General features: G+C 41.3%; 1 protein-coding gene across 5 annotated transcripts in view; it reads left to right on the forward strand.

The window, feature by feature from the left end:
- BMPER (BMP binding endothelial regulator) overlaps nt 1-18,850 on the forward strand; it is a 149,270-nt gene that overhangs the window by 4,462 nt on the left and 125,958 nt on the right. The window contains exon 2 of one of the 5 annotated variants that reach the window (XM_058833476.1): nt 985-1,051. The exons of the other annotated variants lie outside the window; for them this stretch is intronic. Coding sequence (XP_058689459.1) covers nt 998-1,051 — 54 coding nt within the window. The 5' untranslated portion in view covers nt 985-997. The remainder of the gene's footprint in view (nt 1-984; nt 1,052-18,850) is intronic. 5 annotated transcript variants of the gene reach the window in all.

Consider the following 18,850-nt stretch of genomic DNA (forward strand, 5'->3'; position numbering starts at 1 on the left):
GACTGATCTTCATGGTAGGAACGTGAGCAGAAACAATGCAGCTGGAGCAGAGACTGCTGTCTGTGGACATTGCTTTGGTGAAAGCTTCCAGCTCTTGTTTTAGAATTTTGTTGTTAACACAAACCCCTGGATCTTGAACACAAGATGGATGTCGGTAGGAATCTCCTAGAGATAGCCAAGTTTAGCTACCAAAACAGATTGGCTCATTCTTGAGCTCTTGTTCTAACAAGTGGAAAGAGAAGTTGAGATGACACAGGAGTTCACACAGAGGGTCATATGCTGGAGGTTTCATGTACGGTGTGTGGTAAGCCATTCACTTCTGAACTATGGGTAAGGCTTTCTAATAAACAGACACTGCACCCACAGTGAGGTAGCTCTGCTTTTGATGTCCCTGCTTGTCAAAATGTGTTGGGGTGCGTGGAACAGCTCCGATGCTTGGCTTTAGTATAAGGAAACAGGTAAGACTAAGGGTGTGTAGGTAGGTGTGTGTGTACATAAATAGTCTACATGCAAGAACTACTGGCTGAATGAGACTCTGTGGGTAAAATCTCAAGTTCCCAAATTCATAATTTACGTGTCTCAACTTAATGGTCTTAATAATGTCACAAAAATGATAATTTTTAATATCTCTTAGACAATAGTTTCAATGTGAGTTTTTACAACTACCACACTTTAGCAATGACATAAACATGAGTGAATTTGATCTCTGTAGAACTTGTCATTAATTACAGCTGACTGCAACAAATGGCCATTTTGGTTTTGTCCTTTTAGAGAAAAACATCAAAGTTAAAGAGCAGAATGTGGTTTGTCCACAAGGAATTTCTTGTAGGACTGATGAAAGCTCAGGTCTCCTAACTCCTGGTCTAATGGTTTAACTACAAAGACATTGGTTTTTATTTCATGCACTTCCCCTTTACAAGTATATGTGGGCAATACAGTCACAATCTGAACATACTCATTTTTTTTGTGTGTCTCTGACAACAGGCAGGCTGCACAAATGCCAGGTTTTTGGTGTGTCTGCTCTCCTGAGCTTCTTCTGAGGGGTGGATGGGTAAGACAAATTAAAGCTGTTTTCATGATCCAGAGGTTTGGGGAAGTATGCTTTATGACTTGCTCTTGCTATCTGCAAATGCTGTTAGAGCCAGAGTGCTCTGGTGTTCTGCCCACTTCCACTCTGAATGTCTTGTGGCTCTGTATCTCCTCAGAGATGCACTGTCTCTGGAAATATAACATCCTACCTTGTTTTCCATAGGATTTGAGATACTGGAAAAGGACAAAGAAGGCTGAAGGCAACTGAAAGTACCTGCTTTCAAATGCATTCACCTTATATGCCGTTAGACACTGGAGAAAGTACTTAGAGCTGATGGGTAACACAGATACACAGAAGTTGCACTTGAAAATTGTTTTTCTGGTTGTGCCATAGCTGAGCATCCCATTGCAACTGTGTTTATAGTTGAAGGCTTTTCTGATGAAAGGATGGGAAATGTTCTCACCTCCAGCAAGTTCTGTATCAGATGAAGGTAAACACTGAAAGGAAATGTTGGACGTGATGGGCAGTAAGTTAACCAACCCTATGCAGAAAAATTGTCAAAAAAAGGGAAACTATTATTTCAGATAATGGTGTGGCCCCTGACAGTACCAATACAAGTTGGAGAACATATGATTTTGACATTGTCATGCTTAATGGTCAACAGTAAAAATTTCTTAAGTCTTGTTGGCTTCGGAAAATCAAAGTAGTAAAACTGTGGGTTATGAAGATGAGTGAAAAAATTTGTGTTTTAGTCTGAATTGGTAATGATGACTATAGGTAAAAATACATAATCTTGATGGTATCCATAATGGAGTTATATTGATTCACTTTGAGAAATTGATTCCAGTTATTAAAGGCTGTAAGACTGCAAGTGATTATAGCTACACTACCTAATGCAAAAATTATCTTCTAAAATTATCCTCCCACATCTGTGGAAAAATGATTTTTTTTAATCCATAGGAGCACTTTGCACATCTTGTGCAGTTTGAGGAGCCCAAACATGTTGTGTATGACAATTTCAGATCTTTCTCTTTTATATGTGAAAGTTTTGGGCTGAAGGGAGTGGAGGCATAAGTAAATTTCTGTTATTAGAACCAAACAAGACTTCATAATATGAAAGCCTAGCACATTTTGGTAAGTTTGGGACTTTTTGTATAATGAGGTTTTTGAAATGTTAGGTGGAAAATGCTATTAACAGACTGTTAAGGGAATTTTTGATTAGATTTCTTTTATTTGAGTGTCAGCATTTAAAACAGGCATGGAATATTTAAGTTCAGCTCTGGTACAAGTACGGTAAATGATCAAATTCAGCAGAGTTTTTGTTGGTACAGCTTTTTGGCTGGAAGGTATCTAACACTCAAAATAGAAGTAGGCTCACAACTGATATTATGGCATTTGCTTTCAAGAAATACGTGCTTCAACATACACGTGGAAAAGACATAAAAATGCTGCAGTCCATCGGAAATAGGTGAAATGAGAACCTGTGCATAATTATAGGGCGAGAATGTAAAAAGACCACAGAATTAACTTAGCCTGAGTTAAAGTTCTGAGTGCTGAGTTTTTTGAAGGTGAGATGAGCTCAGCAGTGACAACGATGACAGGTGGCGGTGCCAGCGGTGGTGTGGAGAGCCATGTAATTTCATGCTCGTTTGTCATCATCTCCATGGACCCTGAACACCTCGCCAGAAGCAAGCAGGGATCCAAGAATAATGTATCCATTGGCCAGTGGTGTATGTAGTTTCAAAATGAACGTACCAAAAATGCCAGCTGAAAGGGACAGGGTAGAAGTGAGAAACTGCAAGGAAATAGATAAGTGTACCTCAGCGAATGGTTGCCTTGACATTGCAAGGGCTTTTAGAATTTTTTTGAAGAGAATGAATGATTAGAGTTTTTTTGGTTTTTTTTTTTTGTGGGGAGAAAAGGTCTTTTATTATCTTTTTTTCCCCCAACATAGTTAAGAACAAAGTGAGTTGCATCAAGAAATAGCTGATAAAAGCCAGTAGTGATCTTGACAAACCACATCTAAACCAGAGACATTTCCCCCACCTTTTCTCCTCCTCCCTTCCCTCATGCTTGTGCCTTAAACTTGCCAATTGCACCTGAGGAGTGGTAATCATATGTCTCAACCTTTTATCACCCAAATCCAGAGCAGAAGGAAATAAATGTGAGCCAGAAAGGATAACCAAGTGTTGGAAATCTGAGAAAGGTTTGGAGACAGGAGCTCAGGAAACTAGAAATCATAGCTTTGATTGTCATAAGTTTTATTCAGTATGAAACACCATTCTGTAGTTTAAATTTCTGCTTTTAAATCCAAATGAGCAGGGTAGAATTTGACCTCTGCTCATAAAAAATTATGTTAAATTTGTCATTATAAGACCTAGTGTTCTGCCTAGCTTGAACTAATAAATTGGTGAAACCAAGTGCAAGCAAACCAAGAAACTGATGAAATAACTTTGACACGCACACCCCTAGCCAAAAAGAAGCCCAATCCTAAAAACCATGTCCTCATTGCAGACTAAAGCAAAACAGCTACTCGATGTGCTGGGGTTCTTTACCTATAGCATAGCTGATTTCTGTGGCACAGTGCACAAGTGAAAAGCACGTAGCTAGCCTGAGAGCAAGTGTTTGACACATGTTCAGTGAAGATGGCAGTGTTTTAGTACATGAGGATTCAATTGTTGTTGCTTCAAGGTATAATGCAGCCCAGATGACTTTTAGTGGAGTAGTGCATATTAAAAACCAAACAGAAAATCATCAAACAATTCTTTCATACCTATTTTATTTAATTTCATTTCAATAGTTTACACACATAAGCTACAGAGTCTACCAAGACTGCATCTTCTTTCAATTTAAATATTCTAGGTCTTTATTACTGTATAATACAGTCAGCTTTCTCTTCACCCACAAAAATAATAAACAGAGAGACAAAAAAGCCTATGATACAGTAGTGTACTGATAGTTTTTTCTCCCCATATTACTCCAAAAGAGAATGCTTTTTTGATCGGAACATGAAGGGTTCCTGAAACACAAACATGCTCCAACATGATGAAAGTTTTATTAGTCTTTTTTTTTTCTCCAATTACGGATTTATATGCCATCTCTTAAATGAAAAAGCCCAACACCCCCCACCCCGAAAAACAAACCCTGAAAACAAAAACCAGACATAAGGCCATGTCTGGTGCAGCAGGGTGTCCCATACGTGCTTTGTCATAGAAACTAAAGAAATGTATGTAGGAATATGTATTTATATGTATATATATGTATGTATGAAGGAGGTCTTCCAAGAGAGAAGTGACTTGGATCAAGACCCAGAGGTGGACTGTGATTGCTTTGGTAGGCTCTTCTGGAGGATGATTATGGTAGGTTCAGCTGTACCTGTACATGTAATTCATGAAAAACACCTGTGAAACAAGGCTTTGACCTGCCTGACAAACTGTCTGTTGTAGAGGATGGCTGCCCTGGCTTGATCCTTAAAGTTTCCATCAGAAATTTTGAGGAATGTTCAAGTCAGTTTAGTTCCATGTACAGATATGCCCACCCTGGTTGAGTAGTACCACATGCAATGTCTTGTCTGATTTCCTCCTCTGGGGAGTGCGCATGGATTGTGTAGCATTGTTTGTTGTGTCTGTGCCATCCGTGGAGCTTTAGATGTTCTCTTTCTGCACCTCATATCAAGAGCTGCCTCAGACTGTGACACATCCATGCACAGGTATGCTGGCCTTCAGATCACTGTTTTGTCGTGACAATTATTTTGGGGATGTGGTACGCAGTCATGTGTAACAGCTTTATGATGAAGCCTTTCTGGAAATCTGCAGGCTGGAAGAATCTATTTCATGTTGTTCTCAGACCACATAGGACAGTGAAGAGTTCACTACTTACACATTTCTAACATAGTCAGCTGGACTGAGCAAATACACACATGCACACAGTGCTGAACTGATTATAGGTCTTGGCAAAACCCTCCTGGAAGAGAGCTGGTGATATGTCACTGTAATGATGATGAAGATCCAATCCATCACGTATGAAAATGAGATTCTCTTTGGTGTAATTAAAGGATCAGATAGCTCAAATACAAAAGAATATGTATAAATAATACATGGGAAAGTATGAAGGGCACAAAAATGCCATAAACTAAATGGAAAATGTAATATAACTTGCAAATGTCTTTGGAATGTGTCTACAATAAGCGCAAAATGGATCAGTCTAAGTTAAGACACTTTTTTATTGCCAATAAGAAAAACATTATTAAAGAGCTGGTCCAATATCAAAATGGCATTTTAAAAGCATACGGTTACCTGTATATAGCTTTTATTAGCTTTCAAGTTTCTTCCATTGAGTTGTTAATGGTCCTTTTAAGAATTATGGTTCTGTAAGTGAATGGCTCACAGTGTCAGTACTTCTGCTGCTCTGCTTTGTGCTGCTGTAGAAAAATAGATATTTTTTTCCCCACCAAATATCTGGTTTTATTTCCCCATCATGTTTTAATAGAAAATTTTGAGGGAAGAAAAATATTAAAAAACAACCAAAAAATCAAATGAAAATGCAATCACTTTATATTGAGCTTATGGTCAAATAAAAGGCCATTGTGAAGAAAAAAACCCAATATTATGTAAAAGCTTTTACCTGTATTACTACTGTTAAAATGACTATCACACTGGTACTTGCTTATAGTTTACCTAATAACTGGTGTGGTTACTTCCTCTGAGGCCTCTTGGCCTCTTCATCTTATGCATTAAGCTGCAGCTAAAAAATTCCTAGTCTGGCTGTTTGGCTGATCGAGCTCTGTGCAGTGCTCTGCATCCAACTGAATCAAGTGCTGAGCTCTGGGTCCAAATACAGCATGGATCTTATCCCTTATCATCCCCAGAACCTGACTTTGTGTGCTGACACCTGAATTTCATATATTTTTGTCTGTCTCTCCATTTATTTATTTGATTTTTTTTCTGGCTTTCTTATTTTTCCATTTTCCCCGTGTCTAGAATCTACTTGTTCTAGATGGTCATCCATAATCCTGTGTTAAAGTAGGACTGTGTACCACCACCTCACTGAGAAAATAACTTGTCTTCATGCATTGTCTAGGATTTGCATCCTTTTTGCTTGTTTTGTCCTCCATTCTGCACATCAGCCTCCTGGCCATAGTTTTTGTTTTCTGTATTGTATCCCAGTTTTTTCAGAGAGGGAAGCATTGTACGTGTCTGCTGGGAAGTGCTATGGAAAAAGACAATCCTGTGAAACGGCACTAGAGCTGAGATGTATTTATTCTCGTGAGTACTGAGGATGAGGATGTGATAAAGTGCCATGTAGAAAAAATGATGCTGAAGACCTGATGCTTTCCCAGATAAATTGCAGTCCCTTTTTTTTTTTTTTAATCCCTGTTTTAGGTAAACCTTTACAAGAAGCTTCAGTATTAGAGGTTGAGTGAGGTCATCTTTAACTCTGCCTGAGAGCTCTGCTGACCTGCTTGCACTGCACTTTGCTCCAGACATTGTCTAGTTCACACTGGGCAGTGCCAGTCGGTCGCCTGGTAGCAATGCAGCCTAAAGTGTGTGTAAACCTCAGCATACAGTTCTGAAACTTCCTGTAAGACTTGAGAAGTTGAAGACTGCCATTTCTGCTTCTGAAAACCAGGTAGAGCTCAGCCCTGGGCAGCTCAGGTGTGCTCAGTGTAACCCCAGGCTCCTCTGTTGGCTGCAGGATCAGCTGCCCCTCTCCCCATAAGGCCAGGTATGGCTCAAATCCTCTTTCATGCCTAAACATCTTTCTTGAGGCATGGCAGCAGCACCTTGCACTCCTCCATAACCAGGGGGATGGAAGCAGATGTGTTGCATAGCCCTGACCAGGAAAATCAGATTTCTGACAGCTCATAGACTAGAAGTCTATGTGTTTTGGATTGTGTTTCCTAGTTTGGGGTTTGGCTTTTTTTTTACCTGCTCCTGACATTTTTATGTTCAGTTATATTAGGTGGCTTCAATCATCAAAATGTGTTCTGATGGCCAGCTAGAGTCATACGTTTGTGTTTCTTTTTCTCTTTTGTCTTAGGATTTATTAGTGGATGAAGAAAAACAGGCCTTGGTTGCCCTGAGATTGTCTCCTTGTTCTTTTTTGTGTCTGGATGTATGGTTGAGGTATGGCTTGGGAGAGATGGAGAAGAGTTGATAAATGACTGCTCTAGGGCTACATAATGATTATGATCTGACTGTGCCAGTTAGTGAAACATCTCGAGGTTATGTCACCTAGAAACTACTGGGGCAGGAAGGAGCCAGGCAGGGTGGCTGGCTTTGAGGTAAGGCTGTTAGCTGAAGGATTGCCTGTAAGACCTAAAAGATTGACAAACCAGAAGGCTCTTCTACTACAGCGAGACTGTTGATCATTTGCTTGTGACAGAGAATAATTATTTTTTTCTGTATATGACACTGCACAGATGATAATTTTCATATGTAGCACTTTACCCTTCTACTCAAACAGTCCTGGGGATAGATAGACTGGTGATACAATCTGGAAAATCCTTTTGATTCTAATAAATGAATAAAATTATTTTGGCAGACAAAAGCATGCAAGTTCTTTAGACTCTAAACCAAGGGTTGGTGGGTGTTTGCAATTACAGTGGATAAAAAATGCTGAAAAATTAAAACTGCCACACCTTAAAATGTTGGGGGTCTGGTAGTGTAAGAAACCTTTTTAACAGATGCATGTTTGAGGCATAATCTGTCCATGATCTACAGACAAGAAACATTTTGGGAGGAAATTGTTGATGTAGACATTTAAGATACTGAAGCAGAACTTGTTTAACATGAAAATGCAGAGGAAACTGAAGAAGTCTGTGATTTGTATGGCTTCTGAGAAAATGTCTGTGCATGTTCAGTTTAACCTTCAATCCTCAAGCAAAAATCATTTGACCCAAAAATCAATCTGAAGCTGAAATTTATAAAATATCTAGAACTTGAGGCTATGATTGTAAGAAATTTGAATGGTTTAATGCACTTGTTGTTATGTGAAGTGCACATATTTGCTGCCTAAAACTTTGTATAATCATTTTAGTATAAAAGGAACATCTTTGATATCATTGGGTTTTTTTTTTTAATAATTAAACCAGTCCACATACAGAAACATACAAAGGTAGGAGCCGAAAAAGGGAAAAAGGAAACAAATCATGTACCAGAAAAGGGAGTCTCACTGGAAGGCAGCCATTTGGAGAGATGAGTAGGCAGCTCCAAGCCTGTTCAGTGGGAAAAAGGACTGCTGGTGGGAGAGGATGTGGATGTGATGTGACTTCAGGAGAGCTATGGATGGCTCTGGAACCAGAGGTTTAGAAGGGTTTGAAGTGTCTGGAGAATTAATACGACTCCTGGGTGTTTGTACACACCCTGTGGCTGTTCCCATTGGAGGATTTAGGTTAACACTCTGAGCAGTGCTGAGGTTGGGCTGCTGGCCCAGGCAGCCCATGCTTTCTGTCTTGTTTCCTCCATGGAGAAGACAGCTCGGAGCAGGAATTTCTTAGAGTCGTGCTGAGCAGAGAGCTGACTGCTGAGTACAAGATCCTTCCCTGCACCCCCCTCTCTGTTTTGGGGCCCAGCACCTCATGCTGTGCCATTCAGGGGTCACTGCTCTGACCTGGGTGACAGGAGCATCTGCTTCCATATCACAGAGCTTTATAGCTGGAGGCTGAGGGAGAACAGCAGTTTATTGTATAAAGCGGTATGATGAGAGTCACTGATGAAGAGGTTAGTGATCTCATCTTGGTCAGGAAATTTCCCTCTCTTCTCCAGGGTAGAGAACCGCGTTTCAATTGCCCATGTAAAACACAGCAGTGTGGACAGCCTGGATGAAACAGTGTTTCTCTTCTAATCCAGACCTGGCTGTGACGTGGCAACAAGGACTTTCTCTAATTGCAGAAGAAGGTACACTTAAAAAAAATTAAGTTTCGAGACCTCAAGTGGATACTTTTTTGGTTTTCCTCAGTTCAGCCACGGGTTCCCTGTTTTACACGACACTTGAGTCCCTCATCATAAAGAGCCCTTCTTTTGCTAAAGGTGTGAAACTCTTGTATTTCAGATCATCTTTCTGCCTCTCCTAGCTGTCCAGGTGGAAGGATTGCTGCCTGAGTTCTTGCTCAAAGAGAACAGTGCTGTCCCACACAATGAAATCATGTCTGTCTGCCTTCAGAGCACTGTGGACTTTGAGCCAGGCATAATCTGTTTCCTGACATTTGAGTCTCATTAATTGGGTTAACAAGATGCTATCTGCACTCCATACTTATGTAAATAGAACCTGCTAGCAAAGATCTTAATGGCACCTGATATATCACACTGCCTTTACATCTATCAAGAGGTACCACTGCAGGAGTCACTTCCAAAAGCAGGTTGTGTTCTTGGTCCCATGGGTCCCTTTATAAGCTGTAAGAAATGCTGGTGGTCAAGGCCAACTGTTCAGATGTCTTTCAAGTGTCCCACTGGTGACCAAATCTCACTTTGTCAAGATGACAAATGACTTGTGCATACCCTGTTCACCTTCGAGCTTCACTCTAATGTCAGCTCCATTTACTTGTCAGAAACAGGTATTTTTTTTACTTCCTGCAGTGCAAGTGGGGCAGGGGAAAGGAAGGAGTGAAGGGAACACAGGAAAAAAAACCTGCTTGTATGGCTTCTATTCAATGTATTATTATAGTTGAGATCTGCAATCTTTGGACATACCAGAATCTGTTTGTTTGTACATGTGCAAAACAGAAAGAAGGGAATTTGCTTTTCAGAAGTGAGAACTGTCCCTGCAGGGCTACGATTATGCAAAAACATGTTTTAACCACTGGATTTTTCAAGAAGAAAGTGGTTGTGCAAGATGAGTTTCTTATTTTGGACAGCAAATTTTTTCCAGAGCAGCATTTAAAAATAAGTGTTTAATTAACAGGGTCTACCCAGAGCGTAGGGGATTGTGCATGTGTCTGCACTGAAGAGCTCAACTAAAAGCTCTGAGCTCTCATGGGTGGTTTCATTGACTGCAGTGGTATTGTTATGTGGCTAAGTGATCACTGCTGTGATTGAGGGCTGTTACATCTCACCCAAAAGGAGCCATGGCCAGGCCACAAAATATGGTCAAAGTCAGCTCAAGGACTGTGAAAGTGACATTGACAGCTTTGGCTTTTAGTTTCTTCTCAATGACTTCCATATCGCTTTTGCTTAGTCCACAAGTCAAAATACACTTTTTCTCCTATTAGCTACAGCGTTGGCTGAAGTTTTGAAAGTCACAATCTTACTTAATTTGGCAGTGTGATTAATCACAACACAGGAAAGTTTATTCTACCTTCCTTCTTTGCATCTGATGGAAGCAAAGAAGTTTTAGTAGATATGAAGTAGAAACACACAGAAGTGAGATGTGTCAAATGAAACATCATGGTGTCAGAAGCTTTTCTGACTAATTCTCCCATGACCTTGAGCCTTCCTTTGCTGGCAGCAGCTGGATGAAGACAGCTTGAGGGTGATGCCTGCCGTGAGTTGCCCATTACCCAGGATTACCACGGCCCCTACGAGATTTTACTAGCAGCCAAGCAGCAGTTGCAGCAAAAATGAGTGAGCCTTTGTGAATAGAAGGCAGCATTAAAAGACCCTGAAAGCTTTTGCCTCCTCTGAGGGGTTCTGCCTGAAATGCTCCTTTTCCTTGTCTCTTCCTGCTCTTCTCCATACTGACTGACAAGTTGGAGGCTGTGCCTTCTCTCTGCAGACTGCTGTGAATAACCTTTTTTTATTTTCTAAAGCCACTGCGTAGCACAGGCAAGATCACGTAAGAAAACAAATTCAGGGTCAGTGCTCAGTTTCCTTGCAAGTTCATTAAAACAGCAGTGTCTGGAGGCCTTTTGCCTAAATAATTTCATAATAGAAAACAGACTCTCGTTGCTTCTTTCTTTTGGGCTACTATTTTTATTTGGTTGTTGTTCCTCAAGCATTTTGGTTCTATTTCAAAACTGACTTTAATTAAATGAAGAGACTGTTTTGTTTTTTTTTTGTGCTTTCTGATTTAAAAGCTGGACTGCAAAACTTCTAGGAGTCCTCTGAATTATGAAGCTACGATTGACAGGGATTTTCCTCTCAAAATAACATTAGAAAACCCCAAAGTGTAGCTTAAACTTTTGAAAGAAAATAAAAAAACCCTCCCCTTTCTCTCCCCCAGCTGAGATCTCCTGTCGCTGCTTCTGGCATGCATCACATCTTTACGGATACAGTATCATGAGAAAACTGTCACTCGGTGATGTATTAGGGTAATATATCATGAGAGCATCGTTTCTTTAGAGGATATGGGCAGTAAAAGACATGATTCTGGCCAGACAGAGCAGCAGGGGACCCTGCTCTTTTTCTTTCCTTTTCTTTAATCTAGCCCTGTTTTTGTGTTGTACAGAAGTGAGTTTCTTCATGGGATATGACTTGTTGCAGAGTAAGTTAGGAGGCCCATTGGGCTTTTTAATGTCTTTAAGAAGTACACAGGCCTCAAGGGCTGCTTTGTTCAAAGATTTTAGAACAGACTGAAGCTCAAAACTAGAGCATTTGCCACTGTTGAAATCTCCAGTGTAAAGACTGAGTAAGCAGGCTTCAGACAGAGAACGTAATAAAGATGCAATGACAGGTAACTATTGTTTGGATAATATATTTGTAGATTTAACCTATCAAAATGTAATGAAATTATACTTCTTCTAAAAGCAGTCAATGCATCTCTTTTTGATAAATGTTAAATGAAATTTTAATTCACAACATTAGAAGAAAAAATACTAATGGTCAGTATTCAGCCTCTAATAGAAAATATAGTTATCGAAAAATAGGAATTCTGAATTGATAGATTTTGATTTTGATGTCCTTTGATTTTGATGTCTTTTTTATTGTTTTAATGGCTTTTTTTTTCTTTCTCATTGACAATATTTTCTGAAAAATAACACTGCATAGTACTAGGATAACATTAGTAAAGAAACAAAAGCAGAATATTGTTAGGGCAGTCTTTTGATGGGCAATTTTTGAGATGAGCCATGACACCATGGTTTGATCTAAAATTTGCTGAATTCAGATGATTTATTAATTTGTTTTAAACCTTTGGTGTAATCTGCTTTGCCCTCTATGAAATCGCTTGATAATTTATGAGTGTCAACTTCAATATTTTTAGGACTAGAATTTATTTAGGGTGTTTCAGACCAATTTTCTTGGCAGACTTCTCCTTTTCCAAGCCATCCTATGGCACTTAAGGGGGACCAGTATACTTCAGGAATTAGTACACTCAGGACAGCAATTCTGTTCCACATCTGCTGACTTCAGCTGTGTTTGGTTGATGAAGCTCAGGTAGTGGAATCTTTTATGGCCCTCAGCTGCCTGTCACTTCTCTGGGAGAATGAATTCTCCACCAGCTTCAGTCAGGTAAACCAGACTAGGACTAGACTGGACCATGCTTTCACCATCACCCATTTAACTGAAATGAAGTTGGGCAGTAATCATCCAAAAGGTTTTGCTGACTGATCTGTGTAGCTGAGAAGATTTAGCAAGGGGTAGATCATAAACTCACAGGGCTGGGTTAGTAAGCTGTAACCTTTTACAGCAGCATGGGTACAGGTTTGCAGCTGGAGTTTCAAATTGACAGGTATTGCCTGTGACTACCTTTTTCTTAGTTATTGTCATCAGATTTAGGTAATTCATAATTAATACAAACTCTTAATTGATAAAGTAGAAATATAATCTTGTGAATTCAAATTCACAGAAAAAGGTGTGAATTTTAAAAGTGTGCATCTCATGAAATATGAAGGTGTGGTCTCCCACAAGAATCCCTGTGTGTAACCCTTCCTTGAAATCTGGCTCCTGGATTACTCTGGGTATTTTTTTTTTGCTATGGTATGAACTGCTGGGAACTTGTGAAAACCCCATCTCTTATGGCTAGAAGGCTGCCGCACTATTCTGCTGACGGGTAAAGAGTGTTGCCTATAACTGTGCAGCTGAAGAGCTCTAATCTGAAGCTGCACGTGGAGGTTGAGGTGGAGATAGGGACATTGAGAGCTACTCAGTCAGGATCCTGCTCTGGCTTTCTCACTGACTCAATCTGCAGTTACAGTAATTGTGTCTGGCCATGTCTACTTTGTCCCTAAGCTCACTGGAGCAGGGATGTGCTGCAAAACATTTGATGTTCTGGGACCCTGGCCCCAGCTGCAGCCTTAGTATTAATGCCAGCAAATGCAGGAGGAAGAGAGGGTGCTTTCTTTTCACCAAATACTGGTGCAGAGGGCTGCCATGAGGGAGTGTTGGGATTGCAGCAGGCCACCAAAGTCACTTTCCTAGTGCTGGTGAGCATCATTAAGGACAGTGAAAAAAGAAAAAAAATCTGTTCAGTCTGTAAGGGGTTGTGAGTGATTTGTCCTGAATCACTTGCACATACTCATGTCTTCCTCACAGCAGTGGGGAATGACCCATTTGAAGTGAAATTTGGTGTCATCTTTCAGCAGGGCCTTTGTTTTAATCATCTTTCATAGGGAGCGGGGAGAGCTCGAATTATGAAGGGGGATGGTTGATTCTGGCTGAGCATCACCACAGGGAAGGCTGCAGCCTCCTCCCTGCTCACCCTGAGAGGCCAGATAAGCTAAACAGATTACAGGGATGAGGGGGCAAATTGGAGGCAATTTAGTGCTCTGCTCAGAAAAGGAAAGAGAGACTGTGAACTGAACTAAAATACTGTCATTTGTATCTAATGCAATTCATGCTTAAATCATGGTCATGCTCTGCCACAGGCAAGGACCTAATGCTGAAGGTGCTGAAGTGTGTTTGGCTTCACTCCTGTGAATTGTCCCATTATAATTTTATGTGCTTTAAATAACAGGACCTTTCTCTCTCTTGGTGAAGCATATGCCTTGGTGTTTATCAGTTTATGTGGGCAAATGGAGAGAACTCTATCATTTTCCAGAGAACAAACTTCGTTTCATAGGGAAATATTTTCCCACCTTGAGTTTAGAAGTGCATCTAGTGTGCTAAACCATTTTTTTACTGTACCCACAAAATTTGTTTTGCAAGGGAAAAAAAACCCCAGCAGATAATTGGAAGGGAACGAGGGAAATGAGACCTTATTCTCACCTTCCTTGACAGTGGCTCAAAGGGTCTGCAAACATCTCTTCTTGAGGAGTGGTGTCTCCTCCCTGAAGTCTAATTTTGTGGCTCTTGCTCAGGTAGAAAAAGGCTCATGGAAGACAGCAGTCCCACAGTTTTAGCAGGAATCCCTTGCTTGCATCAACTCTGCCAATTAAAGGGAGGTTTGTGAATCAGACCTGAGACAAATAGTGCTAGGCAGGAGTGCCAAAGAAGCAAGGGTACTATTTTCAGAAAGAGCCTCAGGATTTGTCTAGACTGGGAATTTAGCATGTGTCTGAGCCTGTTCTTGAGTTGGCCCAACTTTGGGGTTGTTTGCACATAAACATAGGTGCAGGCGCAGGCTTGGGAGCTCCCAAGCTTTGCTGAGGGACAGAGCCTGTGGCTAGTGCTGGCCCAGGCCTTTGCTCCTTGTGGCCCTTGTGGTGTGAGTGTGGCTTCTCGTGCACTTGAGAGGATGCTCTGGCTGTGTGCAACACCTGGCAGAGAGCCCAGCAGCATGGCCTAAGAACATGGGGCTGATGGCACGTGGTGGGAGCCTGTGTTCGAGCCTGCCCTTTGCTTGTGGTGGAGAGGCTGCCTATATCAATTGAATACACTTGTTTCATTAATTTTGAATGGCTCTTTCTTCTCCTGAGGTCACATGCATGTATTTGAAAGCTCCATCCTGAATTCCTCGGGGGTAACTTTTGCCATTGTTTGAAAATCGTTATTGTTTTGACGGGTGATCCCACAGGCTTCTCCTAGCAGAAACTTTAGGACATCCTGTGCTACCTGGTGAGGAGTCCTATTAGAAATACCAGTGGGACTGTGATGAATAATGGTAAAAATAGAATGTTTTCAGGTTTAGTCATTAATGGTAGTTGGTATTTCTACCTCATCTGTCTGTCTTGCTTTTATTATTTTTCTCTCCACAGCATTTTTTTTTTTTTTTTTGGTTAAATGAAAGTTTAAGTAACATTTTTCCCATTCGGTATAAATAATTAATAACCTCAGGGTATTAGAAATGCAGTGCAAGCTTCCTAAAAGCATTTTCAATACATAAAAAGAAAGAAAGAAAAAAAGCAACCCCAGACCATCACTGTGGACATCTGGCCCCCTGAGAAACATCTGCAATGTCTTCTACAGCCAGCTGTTACAGCACATGAGAGGGCTCAGAATACCATTGATGGAAGCACTCCTTGGTACAGTCCTGAATAAATGAAGCAGACTCCTATTACTTTTTTTTTTCCCTCTTGAAGTCAAATCCAGGTTGAAAAGAGCCATCGTTCTGGTGGCTGCTGTGAGCCGGCAGGAGTCCAGTGGGGAACCCTGTAGAAAGTTGGCTGTGGCTTCCAAGCTGTGGTTTGGCACATATCCTCTCCAAGATCTCTGCCAAATATTCAGACTCCTTTTTAGTGTGTGTGTGTGTGTTTTTGGTTTGTTTTTTTTTTCTTTTCATGTTGGCATTTTATTTAGCTGTACCATATGAGTTTAAGACTGTTAGTTTGATATAATTTGTCTCCAGAATGGGCTGTTTTGTGTGGGGTTCTTTGATAGAAGGTAAAAATATGAGGTGTATGTAGAAGGTGAACAAATTGCGTTGAGAGGAGGTTGTAGTAAAGGTAACATGAAGCAGTAACAGTGATATTGGGTCTGGTTAGTGTATCTCTGCTGTGAGGGAATTTGACATCACTGCTGCATGCCAAGTTAAGGAGACCCTTGGTTCTCACTGACAAAGTGTGGGAGAGGGGAGAAATATGGACACCCAACAAAATTTCTGATCCTTTCTCCAGATGAATTAGAACACGAGTTCTCCAGCAGCTGGGCTTGGTGAGTGTAGTGAGGAGTCCATGGTGACCCTCTAGCACTTCCCTAAATTTTCCTTTCTAAAGGAGTCTGGGATTCCAGAGTGAACCCTTTGCTGAGCTGAGCACTGACTGGGGAGTTGCGTCAGATGCCACAGCATTGTTCTGGATCAGCCTGACCTCTTTTAAAAAAATACGTATTTTTCCAGCACTAATAGAAACCTTAGCTGAGGTTCTCTCCCTTTCTGTGTGTGTGCCTGAGCACTAAATTAAAAAAAAAAAATAATCCCAGATGTGAATCTATAAACCATCTGTTTAAAATAACTATTGTGCAGGACTATAATTAAAAGTTATTTATTATGAATCTTGGGATCCTATTATGGATTTGACTGACTCCCAGGTTTCTGACTTAGCAAATGGTTTATATATTTATGGGCCATGTGTCTCTTCCGCACTTTTCGGTGCCAGAGTGCATGTCCTTTAAACAAAAGGGGGAAAAAAATCCCCTACCCTCCCATAACTGTTGGCTTCTGATTGTAGCCGTCTAAGAAGTTTTCTCTTAAGAACAGCAAAATTCAAAGTATCTGAGAGCTTTCAACAGATTCAGAGACGCTGTTGACAGCACAGATGGAGGCTTGGTAATACAGCTCTCCTGCATGCAGCTACTTAGCGACTTTCTAAATGTATGGCTGGGACAAGTCATGAAATGTTATGATTACTGGGGGTAGGAGGGGATGTAATTGGAAGGAATGGATTTCTTGCTTAAGTCCCATTTGCTCTCAGCCTCCACTTTGCCCTTGTGAAATGGGAGGGGAGGAGGCAGCAAAATTGAAACAAGCAGATGGACAGTAGACATTAAGAGCAGTGTTTTGGGCAACTGGGTGAAGGGAAAAAACCCAGCCTCCAGATGACAATTAGTCTTTTGTTTTATTTTTGTACTTTTACACCCAGTGGGCCCAGGAGATCTGCACTGGATAATGCCTGACTGCAATAGACTAAACAATGATTTACCAGCCCTGCTTTATCTGCTGCAGGCCTGTGATGGATCAGCATGGTACATTAACCCTTTCCTCCACATCTGCTGACTTTGTTTTCCACAAGATACAGCACTGAGATAAAACAGCAGGACATTTTAAAAAGAATTTTGGGATAATAGTAATAATAGTAATAGAAGTAGTAAGAGAATGCACTTCCCTGGAGCTACAATCATCTCTTCTTACTTCAAGAGGGATTTTGCCATGAGGACTATGCCAGGGCAGCAATATGTTGCATTTGTATGTACTTTTACTAAAACATACATACTTTACTGTATTTTTTTTAGTAAAAGGCCCCACAAGCAGTGGTGGGGCTGCACTCCTGAGTGATGCTATACCTCACACCCTGGAAGAGCAGCCCAGCCCTGATGGCAGGGAGTTAGGCAGCTTGGGATGACATCTGAAACAGCCTGTTGTGGAGCTGTCTGAGCCTTGCCTATAACAAGCTAGAGACGATGAATGCCAGCTTTGCAAATCCTACCCTGTTTTAGTGCTTAGCTGCTCTTCTTGTGCTGGCAAATATTGGCTCTATTTACCTACGATACATGGAGCTGTCCTTTAAGGCAGGAGGATGCAGCTTCTCCCCCAAGGGACAGAGCTGAAAAAAGAGTGCAGTGGGTGGTGAGTGGGGAACCTCCTCCCCACCTGTGCTGTAATAAGTGAGCTTTGAGCCGGTGATCCCAGTTTGCTGCCTTCCACATCCAGAGGCAATTCAGTGACTCATCTCCTGCTTTCCCCACAAGTACCCTTGCTGTAAGAACCAGTGACTTGTGGGAGCATGAAGAACAAGCCCCTTTCTGCTGAAGCGAGGGCACTGAACAGCAAATAGTTCAAAGTCTACTGGGACAGACAAAGGAAATGTGAATCTGTAGCCTACTGCTTAAGACACCCTCCTAGGGGGAAGGGCCCTTCAGTTCCTGTCACTGCACTGTGGACCACTAATATTCTTCATGTGGAACAGCTGCTTAATGCAAAACAGCCCTTGGCATCAGCACATGAATTCCAAAATTTTCCCTCCTAGAAAACCTGCTAAAACAGCAGCTTTGCTGGTGATAAGGAAAGAAGAGCAAGACCCAAATTTGAATTGCTCAATTATACCAAGCTCATCACTGGAGAGAATTTTTCTGATTTTAGCAATGTGGGGGAAACAGGAGGCTTCTACTGGGAAAACTAACTAGCAAGTTTCTCCTGTTTGAAATGTGTGTGTTGGGGTCATCCTTAGGAACTCCTTGCATTGCCTACAAGAAGAAACCATGTCAGGATGTACCTGAGGGTGGAAGGAGGCAGACATCACTCAGGGGAGAAATTGCCTAGGAAGCTGGGCTACTTGAGGAATTTGTCCCAGTAGTCCTCTGGCAACCAGGGAATTAATAAAAATACAGAACTGTGTTATTTTGTTGTCCCTCTTGCTGCCATCTGCAACAATAATGTTGTCCTTTGAGAAGGGAGTCCAATGGGTATCTGCTCACTGGCCCCCCCTTACACATATCCAGCCCAGCCAGGTAGGTTCTGAAGGGCACAGGGCACCTCACTTCTCTCAGAGGTGCACAATGCATGCTGCAGCTGGGTCAACCATGTTCTCCACAGGAACAAAACCTAAACTGGGTTTTGCCTTTCCTTCACACCCACTTTCACCAGGCAGATTTTCCCACAGATCAAGGTAGTGGGGCTGATAGGCTTGTTAAATCTTTCCTTAAGCAAACTCATTAAAGATAATCAGATCTTAGAAGAACCCTTTAAAATACAGACTGTAGTTGAGTTGGTAAGCTTGACTGCTGCCCTTCAACAGACTTTACAGGGGCACCATGTTCCTGTAATGGGAATCAAGATTCCACTGAGCGCTTTAAAAGAGATATTGAACCAGTTGCAATTCTGTGTTGTGGCTGCTTTGTGCCAGTCCAGAGCTAC

This window comes from Poecile atricapillus, chromosome 2, assembly GCF_030490865.1.
Source record: "Poecile atricapillus isolate bPoeAtr1 chromosome 2, bPoeAtr1.hap1, whole genome shotgun sequence".
Lineage (NCBI taxonomy): Eukaryota > Metazoa > Chordata > Aves > Passeriformes > Paridae > Poecile > Poecile atricapillus.